The sequence below is a fragment of the Dipodomys spectabilis genome, unplaced genomic scaffold, assembly GCF_019054845.1.
Source record: "Dipodomys spectabilis isolate Male_0828 unplaced genomic scaffold, ASM1905484v1 ptg000422l, whole genome shotgun sequence".
NCBI classification, from domain to species: domain Eukaryota; kingdom Metazoa; phylum Chordata; class Mammalia; order Rodentia; family Heteromyidae; genus Dipodomys; species Dipodomys spectabilis.
This window is the reverse complement of record NW_024871099.1, coordinates 4967270-4983990: the sequence shown is the minus strand read 5'-3', so window position 1 is coordinate 4983990 and position 16721 is coordinate 4967270. Positions and strand designations below refer to the sequence as shown.

General features: G+C 49.2%; 2 protein-coding genes across 2 annotated transcripts; both read left to right on the top strand.

Annotated features, from left to right (window-relative positions):
* The first annotated feature begins 396 nt into the window (after positions 1 to 396).
* Positions 397 to 10178, top strand: Znf565 (zinc finger protein 565). The gene is made up of 5 exons (XM_042668032.1): positions 397 to 445; positions 3784 to 3855; positions 5732 to 5858; positions 6844 to 6939; positions 8836 to 10178. Exons 2-5 carry the CDS (start codon positions 3844 to 3846, stop codon positions 10086 to 10088), a joined length of 1488 nt encoding a protein of 495 aa, XP_042523966.1. The 5' UTR covers positions 397 to 445; positions 3784 to 3843; the 3' UTR covers positions 10089 to 10178.
* A 91-nt stretch (positions 10179 to 10269) lies between these two features.
* On the top strand, positions 10270 to 12223 carry LOC122097524 (cytochrome c oxidase subunit 7A1, mitochondrial). Its single transcript, XM_042668086.1, has 4 exons — positions 10270 to 10964; positions 11352 to 11441; positions 11628 to 11712; positions 12116 to 12223. The coding sequence occupies exons 1-4, from the start codon at positions 10950 to 10952 to the stop codon at positions 12169 to 12171; spliced, it is 246 nt and encodes an 81-aa protein (XP_042524020.1). The 5' UTR covers positions 10270 to 10949; the 3' UTR covers positions 12172 to 12223.
* The last annotated feature ends 4498 nt before the right edge of the window (positions 12224 to 16721 follow it).

Sequence of the window (16721 nt, the reverse complement as noted above, 5' to 3'; positions counted from 1 at the left end):
CCGCGACGCGGCAGGACTCCTTCACGTAGGCCAGGCCCAATCGTTCTGTGACTAACAACGCCGTTCCCCGCCCCTAGCCTTTGCCGCCGCTCGATGGGACTACATTTCCCGTAAGGTATCGCGGATCTGTAGTCTCTTTATTTCCCCCTACCTCCCCTCCCCTCCAAATGTCCGTCTCCCCCCATGAATTTGCAATTGTTGAGGCAAATGCCCTTCCTTGGGATTAAATAATCGGTATAGGGATGTCTAGAGTGATCGTCCTCTGATAGCTCCTGCGCAGTCTCTGAACGGGCCTAGCCCGGATTTACAAGACGCGCCATCTTGATCGTGGCTGGTGTGGCGCTGAACTACGTTTCCCAGAGTCCACCGCGTCCTGACGTCGTGTCAGCGTCGGGGCGAGAGCCTTAGCTTCTCAAGGATCTGGACCAAGAAGTGCAGGGTGAAGGTGAGGGGGCCTGTGAGTCTGGGGCAGGACGGGGCGTGTTCCGGCCGTGTGATGCCGAATGGCTGGACCATTCTGAGTGTGTTTTTGCTTGTGTCTCTGTGGCGGGATGTGGCTACCCGTGACTTTGTAAATCACCGGTCTCCAGAGTGTGTGTGGTTCTGTGTAACCACGTGTAATGTTGTGTTTTGTGTTTCTTGGGACTGTGGGCGTGGTACTGCGTGTGATCTCCTTGTTTCCGGGATGATGGTTGTGTGGACTTTGCCAGTGTTAGATTTTTTTTGTGTGTGTGTTACACAGTAATTCAGTTGCGAGATACAGAGAAGCCACATTTTGAGAGGTCCAACTGGGAGTCTTTATTCAAAAGCTAGTGACTGCAGGTGGATTCCCGTCCCAAAGACTTGCAGGTAGCACAAAGCTTAAAGGAAAAAGCCACACGATTGGGATGGGGAACCAAGCTCACCAAAAGTGTTATACCCAACAAAGCAAACTGTCTTGGGAAACCATCAGGATCAAGTATTCTCTGGAGCAAAATTTCCTTGGGCTAAACAGCTTGACACATCTGCATATTCTCTGGAGCTGAGCTTTCCTGGGGCTAAACAGAGTGATGGACCTGCAATTTAAAGAATGGCCTATTTTACCTCTTAGACCTAGGTGAAAAGCTCCCACCACCCATCAAGACCAGGTGATGTTATTTAGACTCTATCCTTATTTCACTCTGCCTAGTGAATGCTCCTCAGTTAATGAAGTGGTTCTGTGTGCCCCTAGTGTACCAGTGGGATCGTGCAGGGCATTTGGGAACGTTGGTGTGGAGAGCCTGTGTTATGGTGATGAGGTAATTGTGTCTCACGGTGTGGTTGTGATTATGGTGCTGTATCCTCAGGCATCTCATGAGCGGATGTTTGGTTCTGTTAGGGTGATGTGACACCTTGCGCAGTGTCCGGAGTGCTGGTGTGAGAGTGCTAGTGACTTCATTGTGCTGACCTCTATAGGACCTGTGAAGTTAGAACGTTTCTGTCTCTGGACAGTTGTGTACTCACGGTGGCCCCTAAAATTGCAGCTTGTTCTTGAAGGAGAAAATGTAAACTTCGGTAGGAAGTAACCCCAAAGAAAGTAACCCAAAAGACCATGCACAGAAGTAGGAGAAAGATTTATTGCTAGCAGAACTGACAAGGCCAAGTTGAGGAAAGGGAGAAAATGGTGCCCCGGGCGCCTTGCAGACCCCTTTTATATGGGGGGGAGGGGGCAGAAGTGGGCGGTGCCTTGCCTACTGCTCAGGAGGGCGGAGATTACGTCTGCGAGGGGGGCGTTTCCTTACAGTTTTGACCTTTCTATGTGCTATGGAGATTGTTCGGTCTGTCCATGAGAACTGGCCCCTTCCCTTCGTGCACGGGAAAGCCCTGTGAACACTAGAAGTCCCTGGCCAGCACCTGTAACCCAGGCAACTGCATGCCTGGGGGCAAGGGGAGGTCTCCCAGACTCTTGATTTCCCCATCCTCTGAGGTTATTTCCCCCATCGGCTGTGGCCACACCCCCTTCCTCACCCTCCCCTATATAATCTTTCTCCTCCTGCCATAAGCTTTCTTGCCCTTCATGCCTCCATGTTGTGTGGCAGCAGCTTGGTGTCTTTCTCTCTTTCAATAAACCCTCTTCCCCTGAACTGCGTGCGAATTTCCTTCCAGCAACCCTTACATTTGGTGCAGTGACTCGGATGGGGAAAGGGTTAGGATTCCCTGGTTCCTGGTCAGCAGTGATTATGTGTTCTTAACCCTTCCAGTAAAAAGTGTTCAAGAGGAAAAAATTGCAATTGCAACAGCTGAAAGCCAATTCATAGTGCATCAGGCTTTATTCTTTTTCTGCAGCTCTTACTTTGGGGCATGCATTTCTTTCCTTTTGAAACTTTCATTGTGAGGAAGGGGTTACTGGCGCTTGAACTCAGGGCCTCTCACTCTCCCTTAGCTTTTTCAATAAAGGATGGCACTCTTGCCACTCGAGCCCGAAGTGAGGAGGCTGAGTCTAAGTAACCTCTCACAGTAAGTTTGGTACCTCTTGCTGGGTAGAGGGAGCTCCACCCAGTACTGAAAAGCCTAGGGGTGAGAGAGGCCATTCATTGAATGCAGATACCTAGCTCAAAGTGAGTGAGGCAAATTCTGCTTCTAAGAAAGGCAGATGTCAGCCTTAGGAAAATTTTGCATGGAGAATGCTCTGATTCTGCCTTGATTACCTCCCTAAATGGCTTAAATCACCCACCTTTGGAGAAGCCTCTAAATATAGTCCTATAAGGAAGGTTGAGGCCTATCTTCCCTAGATGGAAAAGTTCTCCTGGGACCTGAGCTTATACCTGAGTATGTCCATATAAGTTCTGCTTAAGTGCCTCCACTCCAAGTATGTGGGAGTTTTTTTGTTTGCTTTTTGGTGTTTTTTTTTTTTGTTGTTGTTGTTGTTGTTGTGGGGCCCAGAGTTTGGCCTCACAACAGATCAAGAAACAAAAAAACAACTTTGTGTAAGCTCTCTTTGGGGTACTGAAGTCAACCTTTTTCTTTTTTTTTTTTTTTGCCGGTCCTGGGGCCTGAACTCTGGACCTGGGCGCTGTCCCTCAGCTCTTCAGCTCAAGGCTGGCGCTCTACTACTTGACCACAGCACCACTTCCATCTGTTTCTGCTTATGTGGTGCTGAGGAATCAAACCCAGGGCTTCATGCATACAAGGCAAGCACTCTACCACTGAGCCACCTTCCCAACCCAGGTGCCAACCTTTTAATAAAGACTCTCAATTCAATCTCTAAAAAAGGTGGCTTCTGTTTCTTACCAGCTGGATTTATTGGATTTTACTATACAAGCCACACCTCCACTTGTAGAATTTTGCTGGTTAATTGGAGATGTGTCTCTCCAATTTGGCTTCCCCAGCTGGCTTTGAACTGGGATCCTCTTGAGTAACTGTGATTACAGGCTGGAGCCATCCACACCTGGTTGAACTCTGTTGTTCATAATTGTTTTGTTTTGGCCAATCCTGGGGCTTGAACTTATGACCTGGGCACTGTCATTAAGCCTCTTTTGCTCAAGGCTAGCGATCTACCACAGTGCCACTTCTGGCTTTTTTGGTGTATGTAGTACTGAGGAATCCAACTCATCAGGGCTTTATGCATGCTAAGCAAGCACTCTACCACTAAGCCACATTCTCAACCTTTCATAATTTTGTTTGTGTAGTAGGACAAGGGGAAAACAAAGGAAGTGGAGCAGGGAGAGTAGAATCCAGTTATTCTAAGTGCATTGATTTGTGAGTGCTGAAGCACAGTCAGCTTCTCAGAAATGTCCTCCTTTTCCCCCTACTTTGCTTCTCCAGGACTCTGCACTTGCAAAGAGAAGGAATCCAGACTTAGCAGGCTAGATTATTCTGGAAGCCATGGCCCTACAGGTAAGTTGTACCTTATACTATCCTTTAAGATGATGTGCCTTCCCTCCAGATCATAGGAACATCTGTGATCCCTATCCTAAAACATCTCTGCAGCCCATACAGTCTCTCCACCCTAGGGAACAAGTGCTAGGGCCCTGCTTCCTGATGGCAAACTCTTTTCCAGCATTCCTCACTTATATGAGGAGTGCTCGCACTGAGCGCCACTGGTGCAGTGAACTCAAGAGAACCAGGAGCACTTCCTTTATCATAACCACAAGTGGGGCCAAGGATGAGGTAGTTTGATCCTTCCTATTGACCTGGATAACTTCCTTTCTTTCTTCATTGTTTCCCCATCTTAAAATATGAAGTATTTCCTGCAGAGCATGGTGGTCAACAGCTGTTACCTTATCTATTCAGGTGACTGAGATATTAGGATCCTAGTTCCAAGCCAGCCTAAGCAAAAAACTCTGTGAGACTCACCTCCAATGAACCATCCAAAAGCCAGAAGTGGAGATGTGGTCCAAATGGTAGGGCACCAGCTTTGAGTAAAAAAGCTCAAGGTCAGCGCCTATGCCTGAGTTCAAGCCCCAGGACTGGCACGCAGGAAAAAACAAAACCCCAAACTTTCAGTATCATGCTTGTAGTCCTGTTATATGTATATAGTTTTACTACGTATGACTACCTTAGCCTCTGAACTGCTAGAATCACAGGCATATATTGGCTGCTTCCTCACTTTTAATTTTTTTTTTTTGGTTGTTTTTTTTTCCCCTCCAATGCTGGGACAGAATCCAGAGCCTTAGTGCTCTACCAAACAGATTTTTTTTTCTTTGTCAGTCATGGGGCCTGAACTCTGGGAAGGTAGCTTTGGGCCTGGGTGCTATCCCTCAGCTCAAGGCTAGCACTCTACCACTGGAGCCACAGCACCACTTCCAGCTTTTTCTGCTTATGTGGTGCTAAGGAATCAAACTCAGGGCCTCATGCATGCAAGGCAAGCACTCTACCACTGACTCACCTTCCCAGCCCTCAGATTTTTGTATATAGAATTGACATACTAAAATTCACCCATATAAGTACACAGTTCTGTCTGGGTATGGTATCACGCACCTGTAATCCCAGCATGATTCCTATAATCTTAACAGTCTCAGGAGGCTGAGATCTGAGGATTGTGGTTCAAAGCCAACCCAAACAAATCCAAGGCACCCTTATGTCCAATTATCCAGGAAAAAACAAACAAACCAGACCTGGAGCTGTGAATTGAGAGGTACTCAAGAGGCCAAGATCTGTGGATCATGGTTCACAGTTGGCCTGGACAGGAAAAACTGAGACTTTTGCCTCCAGTTAACCACCAGCAAACCACAGCAAACCGCAAGAGAGAATTACTGTTAAGTGTAATGACATTCTTATGTGTTTTTCTTTTTTTGTTTTGTTTTCTTTAATCTAGGGGCCGGGAAAGTGGCTCAATGGTAGAGTGCTTGCCTTGCATGCATGAGGCCCAGGGTTCGATTCCTTAGCACCACATAAGCAGAGGAAAAAAAGCCGGGAGTGGCGCTGTGGCTCAAGGGTAGAGTGCTAGCCTTGAGCTGAACTGCTGAGGAGTTCAGAGTTCAGGCCCCAGGACTGACAGAAAAACTATGTGACATTGCCTCAAAATACATCAAGTAGAAAAGTTAGAAGACCAGGGGGTAGAGCTCAGTAGTAGATTGCTTGTATGTAGCATGTATAAAGCTACATATATGTGTTTATGTAAATAAGTAAAAATGATAGAAAGTAATTTGTAGATATAATTCTAAAACAATGATTATTTGTGGGCATCATCATACTATTCTTTGACTATTGAAAAAGTGGAAAAAAAACAAGTCTTTGAATTTACTAGTACTGGGTGGGTTTATTGTTTCAGAGACTGGTGACCTTCAGGGATGTGGTCATAGTGTTTTCTCAGGAAGAATGGAAGTGCCTAGAACCGGCCCAGAGGAACCTGTACAGGAATGTGACTTTGGAGACCTTCAGTCATTTGGTCTCTGTAGGTAAGGCTCCTGTATCACACAGGGACAGACAGAAAATGAACACCCAAGGTGAGTGAGAGCCAGCTGTTGCCACCTCTGGTCCAAGAGAGCAGAGAGGAACCAGTGACACTAGAGATGTTGAAAACTACAGCCACAGAGAATAGCCCAGCCAGCAGCAACTATATAGCTACTTCTAGAACTCCCAAGTCAGGAGAAAGGGAAAGGAATGGAGGGAAAGGGGAAAGAGGGAGGAAGGGAGGACTAGAAGAAGGCAGTAAGAAACAGCCCAACATTCATCTTCCTAATTGACCCACTGACCTGATTGTGCTTTTAGTGTGTGTGTGCCAGTCCTGGGGCTTGAACTCGGGGCCTGGCGCTTTTCCTTGAGCTTCTTTGCTCAAGGCTAGCACTCTACAACTTGAGCCACAGTTCCACTTCTAGCTGTATTAGTAGTTAGTTGGAAATAAGAGTCTCACAGACTTTCCTTCATGGACTGGCTTGAAATTGTGAGCGTTAGATCTCAGCCTTTTGAGTATCTAGAATTACAGATGTGAGTCACCAGCATCTGACTTCTGCTCATGCTTTCATCAACCAAAACCCAATGCCAAAGCACAGGTCAGAAATAATACATTCCCTCATAGATAGGCTCTCTGGATTATAATAATCCTGACACAGAGCATGGCCAATATGAAGGAATGAATTGGAGGGGAAGGAGAGAGTTAAATGGAATGAAATTACCTTAGTTAGCTACTGCCAATAATTCAGGAATATCCCTCTGGAATTTCTATTTATCTATCTTTAGGGCACAAGTTTCTGATTGAATTTCTGGTCTCTGGTCCCAAGAAAATTGTTCAGGGCTTTGTGGAATTGGAAATGAGTCATTCAATTCCCATCCTTTGGATAACCTTCACACCTCTCTTACAATCGCCTGGATTCCTTGCTGACCAAGGAAGTGGCTTTGAATTTTGGAAGTAAGATCAGGTCCTCCTCTGTTTTCCCTCAACAGGTCTTTCTATTTCTAAGCCTGATGTCATCTCCTTATTGGAGCAAGGGAGAGAGCCCTGGATAATTGCAGATGATACGGAAAGACTGTGGTATCCAGGTTAGTGAGCACTGATTGGTGCAGCAGGTAATGTGGCTAATAGCCCAGTAAGAGTCAGCTGTTACCTACAGCTTGAATTATAGCCAGGAAGCTCCCCAAAGCCCTGCTGTAGGATGAAGACCAAGAAATGAAGATATAAACAGCAAACACCTTGTCAGCATCAGCTCCCAAAGGAGACTTGCCCTCTGCTAAGTTCCTGCCTGACCTTTCTTCTCTCACACCCTCTTTTTTGTTGTTGTTGTTGTTGGTTGTGGGGCTTGAACTCAGGGCCTGGATGCTGTCCCTGAGCTTTTTTGCTGAAGGCTAGCACTCTACTACTTTGAACCACAGCTCTACTTCCGGTTTTCTGATGGTTAATTAGAGATAAGAATCTCATGGGAGGGCTGGGAAGTTGGCTCAGTGGTAGAGCGCTTGCCTTACATGCCTGAGGCCCTGGGTTCGATTCCTCAGCACCACATAAGAAAAAAGCCGGAAGTGGCGCTGTGGCTCAAGTGGTAGAGCGCTAGCCTTGAGCTGAAGAGCTGAGGGACAGTGCCCAAGCCCAGAGTTCAGGCCCCACGACCGGACCCCCCAAAAAAAAAAAAAAGAATCTCATGGGAACTTTTCTTCCCAGGCTGACATTGAACTGTTATCTTCAGATCTCAGCTTCCTGAGTAGCTAGGATTACAGGGGTGAGCCACCAGGGCCCAGTTCTCATACCCTCTTTTCTATCTCAAAGAGATAATGTGTCCTTTTCTTTCCCAGTTGCTTTTTTTTATACATTTTTTTATTGTAAAAATACAGAAGAGTTACAGTTACATGAGTAATGAGTACATTTCCTATCATGCTCAAGAATAGAGCCTAGCCCTGAGTTCAATTTCCAGGACTTGCAAAAAGAAACAAACAGGGAAATAGATGGATATATTAAATAGATTATACACACACATTATGGTCCTGATCTTTTTTTTTTTTTTTGGTCCGGTCGTGGGGCCTGAACTCTGGGCCTGGGCGCTGTCCCTCAGCTCTTCAGCTCAAGGCTAGGGCTCTACCACTTGAGCCACAGCGCACTTCCGGCTTTTTTCTTATGTGGTGCTGAGGAATCGAACCCAGGGCCTCATGCATGCAAAGCAAGCGCTCTACCACTGAGCCATCTTCCCAGCCCCATGGTCCTGATCTTGTATGCTTTTATTCAGTCGGGGTGATGTTTGAACATCTATACTTTTTTTTTTTTTTGGTCGATCATGGGGCTTGAACTCTGGGCCTGGGCGATATCCCTGAGCTCTTCAGCACAAGGTTAGTGCTCTACCACTTGAGCCACAGTGCCACTTCCTGTTTTCTGTTGGTTAATTGGAGATAAGAGTCTCAACGACTTTCCTGCTTGGGCTGGCTTTGAACCACAATCCTCAGATCTCAGACTCCTGAGTAGCTAGGATTATAAGTGTGAGCTATCAGCACCTGGCTGAACATTGTACTATTAACAGGTATTTCATACTGTTTTCTTGGCTTCCTAGGTGATTTTGACCCATATCAAATTAATCCCTCTGGCAAAATATGAACTCATCACATTTGTGCTTTCATGTCCTTCTGGAAGTAATTTGGTATTTAGACCAATTTTTTAAAATTCCATTACTTGGGCTTGAACTCAGAGCCTAGGTATTGTCCCTTGGCTTTTTACCTTAAGGCTGACACTTTACCATTTGAGCCACAGATCCACTTCCCACTTTTCACTGACTCATTGAAGATAACAGAATACAGATTTGTCTGTCTAAGCTGGCCTGAAACCTCTATCCTTAGAGCTCAGCCTCCTGAGTTGATAGGATTACAGCCAGAGCCACCAGCATCATTGGCACTGTAGTTTTTTTTTTTTTTTTAATGTCTCATTGAAAAGACATTGCATTTACTTCTCTTATTTTTCAGACTTGGAGTCCAGGTGTGAGACATTTCCAGCCAAAGGTCTGTTGGAAATGGGGTCACTAGATTGGGGAGCAGTAGACAGCCTTGACTACCATTTCCTTGGAGGCTGGGAATGCAGAGGCCCATTGGAGGTGCAGCAAATCAGAAAGCAATGCTGCTCCCAGCAAGTGGAACCCATGAATGAAAATGTGCCTACTTTCAAGCATCCCCCCACTGTCACCCTACAGCAGCCCAATGAGACCTGTAAGAAAGTGATCAAATGCACAGAATGTGGGAAAGCATTTAGCCGCAGCTCACACCTTACTCAGCACCAGAAAACTCACACTGGTGTAAAGCCCTTTGAGTGTCCACAGTGTGGGAAGACCTTCAGTCGTGCCTCACACCTTGTTCAACATCAGAGAATCCACACAGGCCAGAGACCATATGGCTGTATGGAGTGTGGCAAGGCCTTCAGCCGGAGCTCAGAACTTAGTCTCCATCAGAGACTTCATACTGGTGTCAAACCCTATGGATGCAAAGAATGTGGGAAGAGCTTTCGGCAACATTCCCAATTGGTGCTGCATCAGAGAACACACACAGGTGAGAAGCCCTATGGGTGTAAAGACTGCGGAAAGGCTTTCATCCAGAGCTCCCAGCTGACCGTACATCAGAGAATCCATACAGGTGCACGCCCCTACCAGTGTAAAGAATGCGGGAAAGCCTTTCGCCAGCACTCACAGCTCAGTGTGCACCAGCGAATCCACACCGGAGAGAAGCCCTACCAATGTAAGGAATGCGGGAAGAGCTTTTTTCATAGCTCAGAAGTCACTCGCCATCAGCGGATCCATTCTGGGGAGAAGCCCTATGAATGTCAGGAGTGCGGGAAGGCCTTCCGACAGCTTTCCCAGCGCTCTCGACATCAGAGAGTTCATACTGGTGACCGACCCCACAAATGCAAGGACTGTGGGAAGGCCTTTAGTCGCAGCTCATACCTAATTCAGCATCAACGAATTCACACTGGTGACAAACCTTACAAATGTAAGGAATGTGGGAAAGCATTTATTCGTGTTTCCCAACTGACTCACCATCAGCGAACACATACCTGTGAGAAACCCTATGCTTGCCGAGAATGTGGCATGGCCTTTATTCGTAGTTCACAACTTACTGAACATCAGAGAATTCACCCGGGTATCAAACCTTATGAATGTAGAGAGTGTGGGCAGGCCTTCGTTCTTGGCTCCCAGCTCATTGACCACTACAGAATTCATACTGGTTAGACAGCCTCTAGTAACTGAGGAGGCAGAGAGCTTGAGGATTGCTGTTCAATGCCAGCCTAGGCAGGAAAGTCCATGAGACTCTTTATCTCCTATGAACCACCAGAAAGCCAGAGGTGGAGCTATGGCTCAAGTGATAGAGCACCAGCTTTGAGCAAAAAAGCTAAGGGACAGTACCCACAGTTCAAGCCCTAGTACTGGCACATAAGAGCCAAGCTAGAGCTAGATGCCCTGAGTTCAAGCCCCCCAACACCACCTAAATGTTTGTTGAGTGGAGGTAGAATAAATGAAAATGGTCAATGATAAACACTATAATGCTGATCATTGTTGGTGTAGGTGATGGGTCAAAGAAAGGGATTCATTGGACCTTTCTCGTTGCTTTTGACTATTTTGGAACTTCTTGATAAAATGAAAATTAAGCGCAAAAAATAATCCAGACTTTGACCTTCACCTTACAAATACAGAAGCTAAGGTTCAAAGGTGAAACCGACTCTCTGTGTAGCTAGAACAAGGAGTACAAGTTCTGGTTTCCCTCATTCTTCACTATCCCCCAGGTCCCAGCCAAGTAGAGAGAGACGAGGGGGGAAATTGCACTGGCCCCAGACTGCCTTCCCTGATAGGGAACGCACGGCCCACCTTTCTGCCTCCCAGGGGAGGAACAGGTGGCGGCGCTGTGGCCTCTGCACCTGCGCGCGGGACCTGGCAGCAGCAGCTTGGCCACGCGCCCACTGGACTGATTCGATTTGCGGGCGCTCTCCACCCAACCCAACAGAGATCTAGGCGCCCCAACTGTCGTCTGGTGGACCGGCAGGAGAGGTGGGGTGCTGTGTCTCTGGTGGTGACTTCAGTCGCTGAGGACTCAGAATGAGGGCTCTGCGGGTGAGGCTTCAATCGACGGGTTGACTGGGGACCCCCTCCCCCCAAACCCAGAAGCCTCACCCTAATGAGACCCCAAAAACATCCCAGCTGTGGAACCCGAGACGCTCTGCCCCGTGTGTCCCAGGGCCTGGGGGTTGAACTCCTCCCCTCATCCTTCCTCCCGCTGCCCCCACGCCACCCAGGACCTGGACTCCAGGAGCATCCGTCTCTCTTCCGGGTCCTCTCCTACCAGGACCCTACACAGCTCCCCAACCTCAGAGCCCGACCTCTGGGCGCGCACCCCACCGGCGGCTGGCACTGGGCCGCCAGGAGACGCTGGCCCCACGTCCCGGCGTCGGACCCACGCGGGAACAGCTGCCTCCTACCCAGCCACTTCCTACCCCGCAGGTCTCCCAGGCGCTGATCCGCTCCTTCTGTTCGACGGCGCAGCGGAACCGTGTGGAGAACCGGGTGCCTGAGAAACAGAAGATTTTCCAGGTGGCTGCGCAGTGGGCGGGACTCGTGGTGGGTGTGGCTTGGTGGCTGGGAGTGGAGGGGACGGGTGTGGGTGTAGCTTGGGGGCGTGGCCACGGGTTGGGGGTGCGGCTGTGTTTTGGGGGACCCAGGTGGTGGGAAGGATAAGTGAAGCCCTGGTCTCTGAGCCCCTTTTCATCCCACACTTAGGAGGACAATGGCCTCCCAGTTTATTTGAAAGGTGGAAGAAACGACAACATCCTGTATTTGGTGACTATGGTACTGACTATGGGGGGTAAGTGTGGGGACTTCTCACCCTTGGCCTGAGTTACTTGGGATGGGGATCAGGGGGGGACCCTACGGCCTATTGCTTTGGCTGGGCTTATTATTTAAAGAGGTGGTGAGTCTTGAGCTGACCGCACTGGGGACTGGAGCTAGGACTCCCTTGAGGACTTGGGCTTATGTTCCTAGGAGAAACTAAGCTAGTTATGGTGGGCCTGGGACTTTGGTAGGAGTAGAGGACAAAGCTACTCTGGCCTGACTAACACCAGGGGCTCCCCATCAGGAGTCCAGTTGGGAGGGAGCTGGGAACTCAGCTGATGGCTAGAGAAACTACAGAGGGCCGTACACACTCAGATGGAGTTTAAAGGTGGGATTAGGGTCTCATTGAGGATCCCTCACTTCCCCTTCCTTCCTAGGCACTGCCTACAGCCTATACTTCCTGGCCTGGGCTGCCTGCCCCCACAAGAAGTGAGACCAAGAGATTTGAAATGGCTAGGATTTTGACAAACACTAATAAAAAGTGCTGGTTTCTTTGGACCTCTACCCAGATGTGGTTTCTCTCTGTGTGTAAGGTGGGTGCGGCACGACAGGGAGAGAGAGTACACACTGTGGGGGCAGGATCACCCTGAACGCCAGGGACCTGTGTGGGGCCTCAGCAGGAGCCAGGCTATGGCCTGAGCCTGATGCCTGTAATCCCATCTACTCCGGAGGCGGTGATCAGGAGGATCCAGTTCCAAGGTTCGCTGGGGCAAAAAGTGAGATCCCATCTCAACACAGAAGCTGGGCTGGGCCCAGTTATAGGGAAGTGTAAGTAGGAGGATGAAGGGCCAGATAGAAAAGGCCTACCTTCAGGAACCTGGGTTCTTGTGAGGTGGTGGAGCTGATCTTGGGAGCATGCCGACTGCCCGCCCGCCCCCCTCGCCACACCATGTTACTCTTCTCTGCAAGAACTTCCGCGGGGGGTCACCTAACCATCTGCCTTGCTCTCGGCGGTTGCTCACAACAAATGTCCTCCGGACAGCCGTTTCGTGGAGCAGTTGAGCTCCAATGACCCGCTGCCCAATAGCCATGGAGAAAAGCTCGTTGCTCTCAATCTGGACAGGATCCGGCATTGGATTGGCTGAGGGGCTCAACTCTCTAAACCTATGGAGAAACTTCTCGGTCTTTCTGGTTTTTTCCCTCTGCATCCTATGATGATTACAACAAATGCTGAGAGACTGCGAAGGAAACGAGCGCATGAAGTCCTCTTAGCTTCTCAGAAAACAGAAGGTGAGGCTCCAGAAATAGAAATAAACTGACTTCAGTGAACATAGTGATTACAAGGTCAAAGTCTTCTAAAGTACTTGGGTACAGAGCTCTTGATTGTGTTAAGTTTGGAGGTCAATAAAAGCCACTCATCCTCTTCTGGCCTAACTTGAACAAGGGCTAGGCAGAGATGTCTTCTTTGACATAAGAGCTGGGGAGTGGGGGTGGGGGGTGGGGGGGAGGAGTTGGGAAGGTGGCTCAGTGGTAGAGTGCTTGCCTTAAATGCATGAGGCCCTGGGTTCGATTCTTTAGCACCACATAAGCAGAAAAAGCCGGAAGTGGCACTGTGCTCAAGTTACAGAAGCACTAACCTTGAGCTGAAGAGCTGAGGGACAGAGCCCAGGCCCAGAGTTTAGGCCCCACCACCGACCCCCCCCCCCAAAAAAAATAAAGAATGAAGATTTATGTATGGAAACAGTACAACAAATCATCTTCATACAATTAATATACACTTAATGAAGTAAAAAAAAAAAAGGCCTACCTAAAAATAAAGAGAGTGTGGCTCAGTAATAGAGCATCGACCAGGCAAGTATGAGAGACCTTGAGTTCAAATCCTGGTACTGCCAAAAATAAAAAAGACAAAGACAAGTCAGGAGCCTGGCAAGGTGACACATGCTTTATAATCCCATACTGGGGAGGCATAGGCAGGATTATGAGCTCAAATCTTGTCTCAAAAAAAGAAAATTTACCGGGCTGGGAAGGTGGCTCAGTGGTAGAGCGCTTACCTTGCATGCATGAGGCCTTGGTTCGATTCCTCAGCATCACATAAGAAAAAAGAAAAAAGCCAGAAGTGGTGCTGTGGCTCAAGTGGTAGAGCGCTAGCCTTGAGCTGAAGAGCTGAGACAGCGTCCAGGCTGAGTTCAGGCCCCATGACTGGACCCCCACCCCCACCCTAAAAAAAAGAAAAGAAAATTTACCAAAAATATCTCCTAAAACATCACAGAAATGAGGAAAAAGGGAAAGTCCATGTGGGAAGGGTAGAGTTTTGTTCCTTACCACATGGTGGCAGCAAAATGACACAAAAATTTAGTTTTAATCGATAACAGTGGCTCAGGCCTATAATTCTAGCTACTCAGAAGACTGAGATATGATAGAGGTTCAAAGCCAGCTTGGGAAGGAAAGTCTATGAGACTCTTATCTCCAATTAACCAACAAAAAGCAGAAAGTGGAGCTGTGACTCAGATGGTAGAGTAGTACTTTTGAGGAGGAAAAATGAATTAGGCTCTAAACTGGGCTGGTGACAAATCTTATGTCCCAGCTACATAGGAGGCTGAGATCTGAGGCTTAAAAGTCCATGAACCAGGGCTGAGAAGGTGGCTCAGTGGTAGAGTGCTTGCATTGCATGCCTGAGGCCCTGGGTTTGATTCCTCAGCACGACATAAGCAAAAAGAAAAAAGCTGGAAGTGGTGCTGTGGCTCAAGTGGTAGAGTGCTCGCCTTGAGCTGAAGAGCGAGGGACAGCGCCCAGGCCGAGTTCAGGCCTCACGGCTGGACCCCACCCTCCCAAAAAAAGTCCATGAACCAGCAAAATAAGCCAGAAGGGAGGTGTGAATCAAATGGTAGAACACTACTAGTCATGAGCAAAATGCTACTGGAGTGTCCTGAGTTCAAATACTACCCAGTACCTGCATACACATACACACACACACACTTACTTTTAAGGTTGCAACCACTCACTGTAGCTACAACAAGGTTCTAAACCTATTAACCCTATAGTACCACTTGCTCTAGGCGACAGAAATCACCCCAGCCTGTGCTTCCTGGTAAGGAGAGACTCACCTGTCCGCCTGAACCCACTGCATCTCATGAGAAACCTGATGGGAGCGCGTGAGCCACGCACCTATTGGATAAAACGATTTGCTGGGCTCACCCCCAACCCCTGTCCCAATCGGATGAAGCCCAGATCCCCCCCAACTGTCAAGTCCCGTGAGGTGGGCGTGGCCTGGGTATCGGTAAGCAGTTGACAATTCAGAAGACCCAGAATGAGGGTCCTGCGGGTGAGACCCCCTCCACTCAGTCTCACTCTAACGCGACCACCTGAACACCCCAGGTTGTGGAACCAAGCCCCTTTAGAGCCTGGGGCTCCCTTTCTGCACAGGCTGGAATCTTTCCCTGGACCCCAACTTTCTGAGACTTGGTGGGTAACCTCTAATGGATCCCAGAGCCAGGAGTTTAAACCTCCTCCCTTCTTCCAGGGCTCCCTGACACCCCTGCAGCTGCCCCGGGGCTCCTTACGCAGCCCTGCACCTGCCCAGAGTCCTCAAATCCAGTCTTGACTTTCTCAAGGTGCGGTTTCCTTCCGTGGTGAACGAAGGGCTTCCCCTACCTCACTAAATCACCCCAAGACTTAGGCTCCAGGAACAGTAATCTTCCTTTCTGGGTCCTTGCCCACCAGGACCCTCTAGATAGCTCCCCAACCTCAGAGCCTGGCCTGGCCGGCGGCTGGCACTTGTGTGTGTGGTGGGGAATGGTCCCACGTACCATCCTCGGAAGGCAGCCCCGGCCGGACCCACGTGGGGACAGCTGCCTCCTACCCCGCGGGTCTCGCAGGAGCTGATCAGCTCTTTCTGCAGAGCGGAGGAACCACTTTGGGACCGCTGTGCTTTCCCAGGCGGCTGTGCGGTAGGCAGGGGCCCGCAGTGGAGGGCATGGTGCTGTGGGCGTGGCTTGCGTGGTGGGTGGAGCCACCGTGGCTGTGATTGCGTGCTGGGGGCGGTGCTGGTGGGTGTGGCTATGCAGTGGGAAGGGCGGGGTTGAGGAGGGGTGGTGGGCCTGAGCCGCGGGTGGGGTGGTGTCTCTGAGCCCAGTCCCAAGGGCGAGGTCTAAGGAATAGCCCACACTCGCTTCTCATTCCACCTGCTGACAGCTAGGCAGACAATGACTTCCTGGTGTACTTGAAGGGGAAAACGGACACCATCCTATATAACCTAAGGTGCTGACGCTGGGAGGTGAGTATATTGCTTCAAATTATGGGCTGGGCTGCATGGGCGAATGGATGTGAGGCCATTGGCCCTAGGGTTTGGCTTGGTATTATTGCTTAGACAGTGGGACCCTGAATTGCCTGGATTGGAGACCGGCATTTAAAGACAAGGCTCCCTAGGACCTGGGGAAGCTGGGCTGGTTACGGGTGGGTCTGGGACTTAGGCAGGAGTTGAAGGTAAAGCTCCTACCCAGACCCTGATTAAAATACCAGTGGATCCCCACCTGGAGTCTAACCTGGAGACAGAGCTGGGAACCAGGCTGCTAAGTGAGAGCAGGAAGAAGGGCCATAGATGGTGAACGGTAGAACTGAGCTTTCACTCTATTCCCCTTGCTTCCCCTTCCTAGGCACTGCCTACAGCCTGTGTTTCCTTGCCTGGGCTGCCTTCTCCCAGAAGGGACACCAAGACACTTGGAGGGTCTGGACACTTGACAAAAAAATTTTTTTTTTTTGGTCTGGTCATGGGGCCTGAACTCTGTGCCTGGGCGCTGTCCCTTAGCTCTTCAGCTCAAGGCTAGCGCTCTACCACTTGAGCCACAGCGCCACTTCTGGCTTTTTTCTTTTTGCTTATGTGGTGCTGAGGAATCAAATCCAGGGCCTCATGCATGCAAGGAAGTGCTCTACCACTGAGCCACCTTCTCAGCCCAAACTTGACAAATATTAATAAACATTCTGGTTTCTTGGTAACTCTGCCCAGCTGTGACGTGTGCCCCACCAGCCTGGGATGTCTGGCTTGGG

Coding starts and splice junctions, on each gene's coding strand:
- Znf565 (XM_042668032.1), top strand. Junction 5,859..6,843: donor CAGTCATTTGGTCTCTGTAG/GTAAGGCTCCTG, acceptor TTCCCTCAACAG/GTCTTTCTATTTCTAAGCCT. Junction 6,940..8,835: donor GGAAAGACTGTGGTATCCAG/GTTAGTGAGCAC, acceptor CTTATTTTTCAG/ACTTGGAGTCCAGGTGTGAG.
- LOC122097524 (XM_042668086.1), top strand. Junction 11,442..11,627: donor AGAAACAGAAGATTTTCCAG/GTGGCTGCGCAG, acceptor TCCCACACTTAG/GAGGACAATGGCCTCCCAGT. Junction 11,713..12,115: donor TATGGTACTGACTATGGGGG/GTAAGTGTGGGG, acceptor CTTCCTTCCTAG/GCACTGCCTACAGCCTATAC.